Here is a 13,403-nt window from a genome sequence, read left to right as displayed (position 1 = left end):
AACTTTCTTTCACATCATCACCGTTAATTCACATTTACCTTTCATCATTGTCCCATTATTAATTTAACTAATTTTATTGAATGTTTCTATCTTTCTATTTATCATTAAATATTAAAAATTTACACAAAAATTATAAGTTATAGTTTTCGAGGATAATCAATTGATGTCGATTGCCACTTAAATACTATTATAAAATATTAAAAATAAGTAATAGACTAATTGATAATATAATTGGATTATAAGAATCTATGTATCAATATAAAAGCTAAAATAAAATAAAAAAATTCATATTTTCAAGAATCTCTCCCTAATTAGTTTTTTATTTATTTTTTACAAAATATTAACATTTTAAAGAATAGTTTAGGATACCATTTTAATGAAAATTAATTTTTTATCCTTTAAGTGATAAAATATTGAATTATATGATACAAAATTATATTTTTGTATTCATTATTTAAAATATTAATTATATAATTGTAATAATTATTCGCATTTAGTGCAATAGTTCGACTAGTTAATATTGTTGGTCCCAATGACATGCAATTATTACTTAGGCGTAGCAAGTGTGTGGGCCTTATCATTTGTTCTCTTTTCTTATGATTTTGAAAATAATTCCGATTTATTATATCAAAGCTCATGATGCATAGGGTATGTCATAATTGAAGGAATAAACCCAGTTAGATTTTTATTTTCTCCTATATATTACCTTCAAATTTATAATTTTAAAATTTAATAAAATTAAAAAAAAAAATGAGATGGTGGATATTGGCTAGTGGCGTTGAGACGAAAGAGAATGAGAAGACGCAGGCAGGGAGGGGGGAGTAGAAACCAATGCTTTGAAAAACAGAAGAATGGTGCTCCACAAAAAGAAAATTTGAATACATGGAGACAGAGAGGAATTTACCAACAAACATAAAGACAAAATAATGATCCTAAAGTTTTTCTTTTTCTAAAGTTGATGAAGAATTTGCTTTTATGAAAAGAAAAAAAAAACTTAAATCGTGAAAAAGGAGCTCGTCATTCCAATGATTGAAGAAAAAAAAATAATTAGTATTTAATTTTGATTGCAATTTAAAAAAAATTAGCCGAGTTTAACTCACCGTTAGAAGAGAAGAGAAGTGCTAAATGCATGTAGAATATTAATATATTCTCTTACATTCAAGGCTAAACATCTGAAACCAATGACAAAACTAAAAATTAATGTTAGGGGGCGATCTTTATTTATTTATATATTTATTTTTCTTTTTAAGTGTCGCTTTCCATTGAAAATAAAATAATAATTTTTAAATTTTAAAAAATTATTTTCATAAAATATGCATCAATAATTTTATTTTTATTTGTAACATTAACTCTTACAAAAATAAAACACAAATTATTAAAATTTATTAAAAGTTTTCATCAAAATCTCCATTCATCTATACTAAATATCAAAACTTAACAAAACCCCTAATTACTTTCTGTGCTCGTGGCATATTCGCATAGACTTCACCTCCAAGGCAATAACATTCCGTGAGTGTCTTATAAATATTAGCATTGCTTTGCCATCATCTTCACAGCAACATTTCATCCCTTCACAACCTCAAAAACACCTAACGAAAATACCCAGAATGGCCGAAGGAGTACTCTTTGATATTGCTGGGGAGATCATTAAGAAGCTGGGTTCTCGAGCCCTGCAAGAGATTGGAGTGTGGTGGGGTGTCAAAGATGAGCTTAAGAAACTCAAAGGCACAGTCTCCAGAATTCGGGCTGTACTTCTTGATGCTGAGAAGAAGGCTGCCCTCAACGAACAAGTCAAAGATTGGCTTGGAAAGCTTCAAGAAATTGTTTATGATGCTGATGACTTGATAGATGACTTTGCCACTGAAGCTTTGCAGCGCCAAGTGATGACTGGAAATAGAATGACAAAGGAGGTAAGCCTTTTCTTTTCTTCTTCGAATCGGCTTGTTTATGGTTTTAAGATGGGTCATAAAATCAAGGCAATTAGGAAGAGATTACTTCAGATAGATGCTGATACAGAATCATTCAACTTAGAGGTTCACAATGAGGAGAGGGGTTATACAACTAAGGTCAGGGATCAAACTGAATCCTCTGTGCCTGAAGTTGTTATTGGGAGAGAGGGTGACAAAACGGCAATTATAGAATTTCTGTTGGCTTCCAACAGTGAAGAGAATGTTTCAGTTCTCTCAATTGTTGGAATTGGGGGATTAGGGAAGACTGCACTTGCTCAATTCATATTCAATGATGAGCAAGTTAGGAAACATTTTGAAGTAAAGTTGTGGGTTTGTGTATCAGATCCTTTTGATGTGAAAATGATTGTTAAAAAAATCTTAGAGTCTGCAAAGGGTACAAAGTCAGAAGAACTTGAGCTAGAGACATTGAAAACTGACCTTGGAAAAATTATTAACGGACAAAAATATATGCTAGTGTTGGATGATGTATGGAATGAAAATCGTGAAAGATGGGATAGTTTGAAGAAATTATTAGTGGGTGGTTCTGGCGGGAGTAAAATATTAGTAACCACTCGCTCTAGAAAAGTAGCAGAGGTAGCTAGCACAGTGGAACCCTACGTTTTGAAAAGCTTATCTCCAACTGAATCTTGGTCTTTGTTCCTTCGAGTAGCTCTCAGAGCACAAGAACCAAAAGATTCAAGTGTTAAAAAAACAGGGGAGGAGATTGTTAGTAAATGTGTTGGAGTTCCCCTTGCAATAAAGACAATTGCAAGTATTTTATGCTTAAAAAATCCAGAAACTGAATGGTTAGTTTTCTTACAAGAGGAACTCTCTAAGATAGCTCAGAATGAGAATGACATTTTGCCAACCCTTAAATTGAGTTATGATCATCTGCCATCACATTTGAAGCATTGTTTTGTATATTGTGCATTATTTCCCAAAGATTATGTGATTGATGTGAAAACATTAATTCATCTTTGGATTGCTCAAGGATTCATTGAGTCATCAAATTCAAGTCTATGTGTTGAAGACATTGGGCTACAGTATTTTACAGAGTTGTGGTGGAGGTCATTTTTTCAGGAAGTAGAGAGGGATGAATTAGGCAATGTAGAAAGTTGCAAAATGCATGATTTGATGCATGACCTCGCAACTTCAGTTGCTGGGGAGGGCATTTGCATAATAAATTCTAAAGAAAAAAGCGTTGATGAAAGTGTCCGTCACGTATCATTTGACTTCTGCTTAAATTCATCCCAACAAATTCCTGCTGGATTATGCAATGCACTAAAATTGAGAACGTTTTTTTTGCCACGTCATGAATTTCCTATTAGAGAGGGTGATGTAAGTAAGTTGTCAATCTCTAAAGTTATTGTTCCAAACTTTAGAGAGTTACGGGTGTGTGATATGAATCGGGCAAAGATTGAAAAAGTGTCCAATTCCATAAATAAACTAAAACATCTAAGATATCTTGATGTTTCTACTAATGTGAACATCGTAGCACTTCCAAATTCTATTACGAATCTACAAAATTTACAAGTGCTAAATGTCACCAATTGTAGTAGGCTGAAGGAACTGCCTAAAGATATTAAAAAACTGATTAATCTTAGGCATTTGTATTGTGTTGGCTGTTCGAATTTGACCCATATGCCACGTGGGCTTGGGCAATTGACTTCACTTCGAACGTTGACATGGTTTGTAGTGGCAAAAGATAATTCAGTGGCAAAGAATGTTGGAGGATTAAATGAATTGAATAGCCTCAACAATTTGAGAGGATTTCTTCAAATTAGAAATTTGGGATATGTGAAAAATGGGATAATAAATCCTATTTTGGAAGACAAGTCGCTTCTTCAATCATTGTTTTTGTGGTCGGATCCAAATGATGATGCAAATGTTCAAAGTGAAGAAATAGCATTCCAAAATCTCCAACCGCATCCTAATCTTAAAGAGTTAGTAGTGGAGAAGTACAGAGGCACGAGGTTACCAAGTTGGTTTTCTTCCCTCACAAATCTTGTCAATATTAGGTTACTGAATTGCAGATGTCAGCATCTCCCACCGCTGAATCAAATCCCTTCACTTCAAATGTTAGAGACTTGGGGATTACGTGATTTAGAATACATAGAAATTGAGGGACAAGGAGCATCATTCTTTCCATCCCTCAAGGTTCTAATATTGCGGGCTTCTCGTAAGCTGATAGGATGGCGGATGAAGAGGTATGAAGACGACAGTGATGATTCAACCACCATATCATCACCAGACCTACTCCAATTTCCTAGTCTTTCTGAATTCCACGGTGTTGATTGCCCTAATTTGAGTTTGATCCCTCAGTTTCCATCTCTCGATGAAGAATTAGAATTGAGGAAAGTGAGCGTGCAACTTGTGCAGCAAATATTCACAACATCAACTTCTTCTTCTTCTTCCTCAATCGTTCCTCCTCTTTCTAAATTGAAGAAGCTCATTATTGGGGTCATTAAGGATCTCGAATTTCTACCTCCAGATGGACTGCACAATCTCACTTCTCTTCAACAATTAGAGATTCGGAATTGCCCAAGATTAACATCTCTGCCTCAAGAGATGCGTTCCCTCACCTCTTTACGAGAATTGACAATTAGTGGTTGTCCCCTGTTGAGCGAAAGATGTGCAGATAAAAAGGGTGAGGATTGGCCTTTTATTTCTCACATCCCAAATGTTGAAGTTGATGGCAAGAGAATTCAATGGGAGGGCTGCTATCTACTAGAGGACGAAGAAAAATCTTCTACCACATCTGTAAGTTGTGCTTTTATCTTCAATTGGCAACTTCTTTTTAATTTTTTATGTGAAATATGACACTCTGATTCTTTGCGCACAGGAAAATTGAAATGATAAGTTATGAAGATTAATTGCTGCCTCCTTCTTGAAAAACGTGTATGAAGTTCTGGAGGGGAACTTCTAACTCATTGACTCTATCGGCAGTGGACAGCGGTAAAAACGCAAGAAATACAATTAAGTTGCAGGTACCAATTTCACTTGTCGGCATTTCTGAAAATTCTAATTGATAAATTGATATCTGGCACTAATGCTAAGGGCACTCGGAAGGTAGTTTCTTGATTCGATCATCTGAATTTTTTCTCTTTATATTTATTCTCTCCATTTTCTTCATGTAGAAGGAATGCTGGTTATAGAACAAGACAATATATGAGAAACTCCGGAGCTGCAATTACAACCTCGCCGCTATTCCAAATGTGTTAGAAGCGGAAAATATTTAGTGGTATGGCATATTTCTTTGTGTTCTATTTCTTGTCCTTTCCAACATTTTCCAGTACATGAATAAGTTGAACAATAAACTGATTTTCATACCATTTCATTATTGTTTGACTTTTAGAATCTCTGTGGAAGTGTTCTGGTTGCAACTTCGGTTTCTGCGATACGCATTGGCAGGAGGTTCCGTGGTTAACTTTCTTCCCTCACAAATCTTCAGCAGTTAACCATTTTGGGAATAGAGTCTTTGCCTTGACAGATGTGTGGAGAATCAATTTTGACAGTTGGGTTTTCTTCTTAATCAAACTTCCGGTGCATGCTTTCCTCTTTTACCCCTTACCCTCTTTGAGATCAAATGCCTGTTACAAATTTTCCTGCAACTAAGATTGCAACTGAAAAATAACCAAGGATGATTTTTGTGTCAGACTCATCAATTATTGAGCAATTTGGTGATTTGTTACTGCAGTGCTTCTCACATTCATCTTAAATATTGCAAAGGTATGAAAGAAATTTTAACATTTCCTTTGTTATATTACCATGATACCATTTCTAATTTTCTTTGCAAACATAGTTTCATTTGCATGCTTTTTCTGAAGAATATAGTATCACATAATAACCATTGTTCCCATCTTTCCCTTCTGCAGAGTTCTAACTGTATACATAACCTGCAGTCACTTATCGACACTGGAAATGGGAGATCAAGGACAGATTATATTCCCATAGTTTCTTGGACCAGAAATATGAGTGATTTGAGAATGTTTTCATCACAAAAATGAAATCAGTGTACATCTTTTGTCCTTGTGTACCTCAAAGCTTCCTGCGTCTAATTCATTTCATCGGTACATGGAATTCCTCTTCGTCAATGTTACTATTAATTTTAAGATTCAGCCTCGTGCCATATTCATCCAGTATGAAATTCCTTCTAAGCTTGAACATAATAATAATGATGAAATCTTTAATGCTTGTTAGTGTTTTAATGGTGGTTTCTCCACCATTCAACCATTACATCAAATATAAATCTATGGGTATCCAAGTCTCTGTTAGGCTACTTTTATTTTTAATGCTTGTTACTGTTAGTGTTTTAATTAACACATGAACTCTTGCCTTCTAGTAATTGCTTTAGTAATAAACCATTCTGTATTTTTTTGGTTATGATAATTTTTAGACAAATTATTAAAAATAATTTCAGTGAAGTGGATAGATAGCAGTGGCCATCCTACAAGGCCTTCAAGGAGATAGGCTTTGCATGGAGCAGCAAAAGTGTCAGCTTATTTCGTCTTAAAACATTTTAAAGGTAAAAAAGAAAAAAGTTCAAAACTTCCCTCTTTAATTTCACTAAATGGTGCTCTTACCGATTAATTTCACTGCCTATCCTGTCAGTCTTTTAAACTTTATTTTGTTGTGATAGTTTTCTGCGATTACATGCACTTCCATGAACAATTGGCAATTGCTGCATGAGTTCTTTCAATTATTATGTTTGCAGATCAGATTTGAATGTTCAGTTAACAAACTGAAGCAGAGAAGATATCAAGACAATGACTACAATCTGATAATGTAACATGTTGCTCTGACACAAGCCATGTATGTAATCTGCTGAAATCAGATATTTCTCAGTAACTCATCATTTCCTTGTGGATTTAACTAGGCAATTGGACTGATGATACGAATCATTTGTCAAGGGGGAAAAGAAGAAGACTTCATGCAGTTGTTAATCATTGGTTGTCCCCAATCGAAAGAAAGATGTGGAAATTGGCCTTTCATTTCTCACATCCCAAATATTCAATTTGATTGGGAAAGAATTAAATGCACATGATAATGAAGGACGAGTCAGTGCTTCTTCTCTTCAATTCGCAAATTCAATTTATTTATTTTTTATCTGAACTTATGTGAGAACATTTTCACTCTCTGATTCTGTTTGCACAGGATGATGTGAAGGATAATTATTCTATGCACAACAAATTTAGCCACTCTATTCCTTGGGGAAAGAGTAATAAACTGGCTCATCAAGAAAGAGGAGTCCCAGGATTACTGTTTATTTACATCCCTGAAATTCTAATAAATTGGAAAGTGTTGAACAAATGCAGACAGTGCTCAGCGCATTAGCAGGTCATGCTTCTATCCACTGTATTCTTTATAGTAGAGTCTACTTCCAAAAGATTCATACACAGGTACTTGTCCTTCTATCTCGGTAAAACATTTAAAAGTTCAAGAATAAAACTTCTAACTCATTGAGCAAACATATTTATCTTGGTCATTTCACTATTTTCCTAACTTGGGTTTCTTTTCCAGGGAATTTTGGTGCATATTCAAGTCAATGTGATCATTAGTGATCTAGTTTTGCTGGATTTTAAGAATTTTGCATGGAATTTCACTTGTGCACATCTCTGAAAATTCCATGTAATAAATTGAAATCTGGAACTAATGCAAAGGAAACTTGGAAGATAGTTTCTTGATTCAATCATCTAATTATTTATTTTTATTTTTATTCTCTCATGTAGAATGGTGGTTACAGAACAAAACGAGAAATGAGGAGCTCCAGTGCTACAATTACAACCTTGCTATGCTTTTCCAAATATATTAGATATGTCATATTCTTGGAGTTTTGTTTCTTTTCTTTTTCTTCTTCTTCGATCATTCCTCCTCTTTCTGATTTGAAGAAGCTCTGATTTGCCACATAGAAGAACTCGTGCCACATAGAAGAACTCGTGCCACACAGAGGCATGAGGTTTCCAAGTTGGGTTTCTTCAAATCTTGTCAATATTAAGTTACTGGATTGCAGATGTCAGCATCTCCCACCATTGCATCAAATCCCTTCTCTTCAAAACTTAGAGATTTCGGGATTAAATGATTTAGAATACATAGAAATTGAGGGACAAGGAACATCATTCTTCCCATCCCTCAAGTATCTGAAAATACAGTTTTGTTCTAAACTGATAGGATGGCGGAAGAAGAGGTATGAAGATGATAGTGATGATTCAACCACCATATCATCACCAGACCTACTCCAATTTCCTCGTCTTTCTCGCTTCATTTGTCATTATCGCCCTAATTTGAGTTGGATCCCTCAGTTTCCATCCATCGAAGTTTTAGATTTGAGGGCAGTGAGCGTGCAACTTGTGCAGCAAATATTCACAACATCAATATCTTCTTCTTCTTCTTCTTCTTCTTCCTCAATCAGTCCTCCTCTCTCTAAATTGGAGAATCTTCAGATTGAGGAGATTGAGGAACTCAAATCTCTACCGTCAGATGTATTGCAGAATCTCACTTCTCTTCAAACTTTAAAGATTAGTAATTGCCCAAGATTAACTTCTCTGCCTCGAGAGATGTGTTCCCTAACATCTTTATGGGAATTGGAAATTGATGATTGTCCCCTATTGAACGAAAGATGCGCAAATAAAGAAGGCGCAGATTGGCCTTTCATTTCTCACATCCCAAATATTGAAGTTGATTACAAGAGAATTCAATGGGAGGGCCGCTATCGACTAAAGGACGAAGAAAAAAATCTAGAGCTTCTGTAAGTTGATGCTTTTCTCTTTAATCGGTCTATTTAATTTTTTTTCCCCTGAACTTATAGGAGAAATTTAACACAGGAAATGGAATGATACAATTTAATGAAGATTAGATGCCTAATAATTTAGCTACTCTATACCATTGGAAATCAGCGGTACTAACTTCTAGTTGTAAGTATCTTTATGTCATTATTTGTTTTCAATCAACCATAAAATACGCAGAGTATTCATTTTACTTTTTTTCTTCTTTTAATAATTGGGAATTTATTTTCCTTTACAATAAAATTTGCAGGAAATATCTTGTGCTTTGTGTTCTTGACAAGTGACATAAATGGATATGTAGGATTAATTTTGCACTGGATTTTCACTTTAATTTCTACATATACTGGCTTATCAAGTATGAGGAATTATATCAACAAATACTAAGACGCTGAATCCATTCGAAAACGTTGTTTCATTTCAAGCATTTTCTGAAGAATATGGTATAAAATATCAGGGTATTATAGTTTTGGATTCTTTTTAAAAGATTTTAAGGCAAGCAACTTTCTTTATGTCCATTGCTTAGTTTTTTCAAAATTGCAAGCATGAGAAATCTACTGTTTTTCAAAATTTTCTTTAAATCCTAACCTTATGAACCATCAACAAGCTTCAAATAATGCTCCCTACAATTATGTATTCAGGAAGAAACGAATTTGCTTTGCATCTTGAAGCAGGTATAAGGTCATAGACTGCAGCTATGACCCCACCATTGTTCCCATCTCCCTCTTCTACAGAATTCTAACTCTGTATATGGTGACATGCACGAATCACTGCTCAAATCTAGAGGAAATTTTGGTGACGACTTACAACCAGTATGAAATCACTTCTAAGCTTAAGCATAATAATGATGATTATGAAATCTTTGATTCTTTTTAGTGTTTTATTGCTGGTTTCTCCACCATTCAAGCATTACAGCAAATATAAATCCAAGGGTATCCATGTCTTATTAGTGTTTTAATTAACACATGAACTCTTGCCTTCTAGTAATTGTCTTAGTAATAAACCATTCTTTATTTATTTGCTTATGATAATTTTTAGACAAATTATTGAAAAAAACAATTTCATTGAAAGAGATAGATGGTAACGTTGATGTAGAACAAGAACAAAGAACAAACAAGGTCAAATCCTTGTAAAGAGAACTAATTCTCAAAGTTGTATTAATCTCAAGTAATTGTCATAGCAAAACTGAATGTAACTATGTCTATATATAATGTTTGTATAACCCTAAATATCTAATTATGAATTAAGGATCCCAATCTAATCCAATTAGGAATACAAAATCACAACTCTATTTATATTTAAATGTTTACCATGTTTCTTCCTAACAAATATGTACTCCTAAAATCCTTTGGAGTATGTTCTACATCAAATGGCCATCCTTAAAGGCCTTGAAGGTGATAGGCTTTGCAAGGAGCAGCAAAACTGTCAGGATGCTTCTGTTCAAAATGCATGCTACAGGATGTCTTCTGACTTTGGTCTTTGGATGAAATCTTGCATATGACCTTTGCTTTGCTTCCTGATTCCCCTGTTGTCGTTGTTGGAGACGATCATGGCCAACTCCATGACCTCCTTTTCCTCTTGCAGGATGCTGGATTCCCTTTTGATAATCGCTTCTTAGTCTTCAATGGTGATTATGTTGACTGAGGCGCTTGAGGTCTCAAGACCTTGCTTTTGTTAGCTTGGAAGGTAACTCTTTACACTGCTTCTCTCTGTATAATTCAAGATGCCATTTTTCTGTACCTCTCTATACTTGTCAAGGATTCAGATGCTTCTCACATCAATTATTAAATTACCTATCTTCATTTATCCACAAATGCTCTCTGTATTCTCTGCTCCCTTCATCCTTCTCCTGAATTTCTTTTCTTGGACAATTATAAGTGTATGAATTCAATACCTGTATCATATTTAGTTGAAGAAAACTATGGCATAGTCACTGAATTAGAAGTAAGCTGATGTTACATATCAGACCTGCACAATTGCTGAAACAGAGAAATAGGGAGAGAAAGAGATAGAAAGGTACTGGGTGAGGAGAGAATTAGAATGGGATGAGATTAGAATTAGAGAAGAAGAGAGAAAGAGGTATTCTGCATTTGTTAGTGATTCTAGGAATGCCCAATTACAGCCATTCTTCCCCTATTTATGCTAACCGCTACAAAATAACAGAATATTGCCCACCTAAGTCAACTTATCCAGCCCAGCCAACTCATCTAGCTCATCCCATCCCTTAGTCGTAACAGCTGAACAATGTTAGTGATGTTTTTTTGTTTCCTTCCATTGCAGTTATCTAGAGATCATTAGTTAGATATTCTTCACTTTCTGCACTCATTTTATTTTTCTCTTCAGGAATTGGCCTATGCTTTTTGACTTATTAATTCAAAAGTCAACTTCTCTTGAGAATATGGAGGTTCTCAAATAGGGAGATTCCTGGATGAAAATAGAAAGGTTTATAGTCATTCAAGATCTCAGTATTAGTCACTGCAAAAAGTTCAAAAGCTATTGGAGGGTATTGGAGGGTGTCTAACTGTTAGGAGCACTTATGTAGAAGGCAAAGATTTCTTCTGGTAGCAGATGTGTGATAACTTGTCAAAAATGCATAGCTAAACAAACCTCACCACCTATCCTGGTCAGTCATTTAAACTTTATTTTGTTGTGATAGTTTTCTGCAGATTCCACGCACTTCCATGAACAATTGGCAATTGTTTGCGTGAGTTCTCTCTAACAAATTGAAGCAGAGAAGATATCAAGACAATGACTACAATCTGATGATTTAACAGGTTGCTCTAACACAAGCCATGTATGTAACCTGCTGAAATCAGACATGTCTTAGTAACTCATCATTTCCCTGTGCATTTACCTATTCAATTGGACTGATGACATGAGTCATTTGTCAAAGGTGAAAAGAAGAAGACTGCATACAGTTGTTAATCATTGGTTGTCCCCAGTTGCAAGAAAGATGTGGAAATTGGCATTTCATTTCTCACATCCCAAATGTTCAACTTGATTGGGAAAGAAATAAATGCACAGGAAAATGAAGTATATTCTTCTCTTCAATTCGCAAATTTGACTTATTTTTTTTTCTGAACTTATAGGAGAAAATTTTCACTCTCTGATTCTATTTGCACAGAATAGTGTGAAGGATAAGTATTCCATGCACCACAAATTTAGCAACTCTATTCCTTGGGAAAAGAGCAATAAACTGGCTCATCAAGAAAGAGCAGTCCCTAGGTTACTGGTTTTTTACATCCCTGAACTTCTAATAAATTGGTAAGTGTTGACCAAATGCAAACGGTGCTGAGTGCATTAGCAGGTCACGCTTCTATCCATTGTATTCTTTGGAATAGAGTCTACTTCAAGAAGATTCATACACAGGTACTTGTCCTTCGATCTTGAACTTCTAACTCACTGAGGAACCTTATTTATCTTTCTCATTTCACTAATTTCTCAACTTTGGTTTCTTTTCCAGGGAATTTTGTTGCATATTCAAGTCAATTTGATCATCAGTGATATAGTTTTGCTGGATTTTAAGAATTTTACATGGAATTTCACATTGTCCGCATCTCTGAAAATTCCAAGTAATAAATTGAAATCTGGAACTAGTGCAAAGGAAACTTAGAAGATAGTTTCTTGATTCAATCATCTAATTATTTATTTTTATGTTTATTACTTTATTCTCTCATGTAGAAAGAATGGTGGTTACAGAACAAAACAAGAAATGAGGAGCTCCAGTGCTACAATTACAACCTGGCTATGCTTTTCCAAATATATTAGATATGTCATATTCTTGGAGTCTTGTTTCTTTTCTTTTTCTTCTTCCTCGATCATTCCTCCTCTCTCTGATTTGCCACATAGAAGAACTCGAATCTCTACTGCTAGATGGACTGCAGAATCTCACTTCTCTTAATAATTAGAGATTTGGGGATGCTCAAGATCGGCGTCTTTGCCTTGAGCGATGTGTTACCTCACCTCTGTTGGCTATTGGTGGGTGTAGAGATAAGAATTGATTGAGAGGAACATGAGGAGAGGAAAATTATGAGCTTTGGGCTATATGAGCAGAGCAGACTTGATCAACTTGACAATCGGAAAGTCAATTGTGGTCCGATTCAGGCTGATTTGTGGACAGCAGATAGAGAACACTTGGATCTACATTCTGTATGGTGAAATTATGCACTTTTCTACATTTTCTCTTATGTTTAATCTCGTTGTTTTTTAGATTAATTTGTGTAGCTGCTATGAGAATTTGGATGAGACATTTGTAATCTTATTTTTATCATAGTGGAGATCTTTGGTGGACGTAAAAGTCCCATGGTTTTTCCTCTTCAAAGAGGTTTTCCACGTAAAAAATCTTTGCGTTCTTAGTATGATTGATTTTGTTGTGATTAGCATATTTTTTCGTTTAATAACTTTTCATAGTCTATTTATACCTAAAATTTTATATTATTTATTCCTACATACCTTATATATATATATATATATATATATATATATATATATATATATATATATATATATATATATATATATATTACTTTAAATATGTTACTCAAAAATTTATTTTTATATTAAATTGAACATATAAAAATATTATTAAATCAAGTATAAAAGCATTAATTCAATGTGAACAAAGCAATATTAAATTTTGAAAAACCAAAATTTTAAAAAATATTAAATTTTTAAA

The 13,403-nt window shown here is 34.2% G+C and overlaps 1 protein-coding gene across 39 annotated transcripts; it reads left to right on the top strand.

The window, feature by feature from the left end:
- Positions 1 to 1,429: 1,429 nt before the first annotated feature.
- Positions 1,430 to 13,018, top strand: LOC110672403 (putative disease resistance protein RGA4). Of its 39 annotated transcripts, none has more exons than XM_058135550.1 (21): positions 1,430 to 4,709; positions 4,792 to 4,936; positions 5,087 to 5,190; positions 5,305 to 5,463; positions 5,606 to 5,678; positions 5,825 to 6,019; positions 6,370 to 6,474; positions 6,664 to 6,734; positions 6,826 to 7,006; positions 7,104 to 7,286; positions 7,679 to 7,765; positions 7,859 to 8,694; positions 8,771 to 8,860; positions 8,982 to 9,171; positions 9,370 to 9,540; positions 10,313 to 10,414; positions 11,072 to 11,522; positions 11,622 to 11,761; positions 11,853 to 12,097; positions 12,192 to 12,300; positions 12,410 to 13,018. In XM_058135550.1, exons 1-2 carry the CDS (start codon positions 1,608 to 1,610, stop codon positions 4,798 to 4,800), a joined length of 3,111 nt encoding a protein of 1,036 aa, XP_057991533.1. In that variant the 5' UTR covers positions 1,430 to 1,607; the 3' UTR covers positions 4,801 to 4,936; positions 5,087 to 5,190; positions 5,305 to 5,463; positions 5,606 to 5,678; positions 5,825 to 6,019; positions 6,370 to 6,474; positions 6,664 to 6,734; positions 6,826 to 7,006; positions 7,104 to 7,286; positions 7,679 to 7,765; positions 7,859 to 8,694; positions 8,771 to 8,860; positions 8,982 to 9,171; positions 9,370 to 9,540; positions 10,313 to 10,414; positions 11,072 to 11,522; positions 11,622 to 11,761; positions 11,853 to 12,097; positions 12,192 to 12,300; positions 12,410 to 13,018. The 39 variants fall into 39 exon arrangements, with proteins under 39 accessions (XP_057991533.1, XP_057991514.1, XP_057991531.1 ...); XM_058135531.1 differs by adding an exon at positions 7,470 to 7,577 and having other exon boundaries at positions 7,679 to 8,694; XM_058135548.1 differs by having other exon boundaries at positions 7,104 to 7,348.
- Positions 13,019 to 13,403: the final 385 nt, after the last annotated feature.

The sequence above is a fragment of the Hevea brasiliensis genome, chromosome 14 (assembly GCF_030052815.1).
Source record: "Hevea brasiliensis isolate MT/VB/25A 57/8 chromosome 14, ASM3005281v1, whole genome shotgun sequence".
Lineage (NCBI taxonomy): Eukaryota > Viridiplantae > Streptophyta > Magnoliopsida > Malpighiales > Euphorbiaceae > Hevea > Hevea brasiliensis.
The sequence above is the reverse complement of the archived record's forward strand: the minus strand, read 5'-3'. Positions and strand labels throughout refer to the sequence as shown.

Bases quoted from the DNA above. Each gene is read 5' to 3' on its own strand.
- LOC110672403 (XM_058135554.1), top strand. From the start codon at position 1,608: ATGGCCGAAGGAGTACTCTTTGATATTGCTGGGGAGATCATTAAGAAG.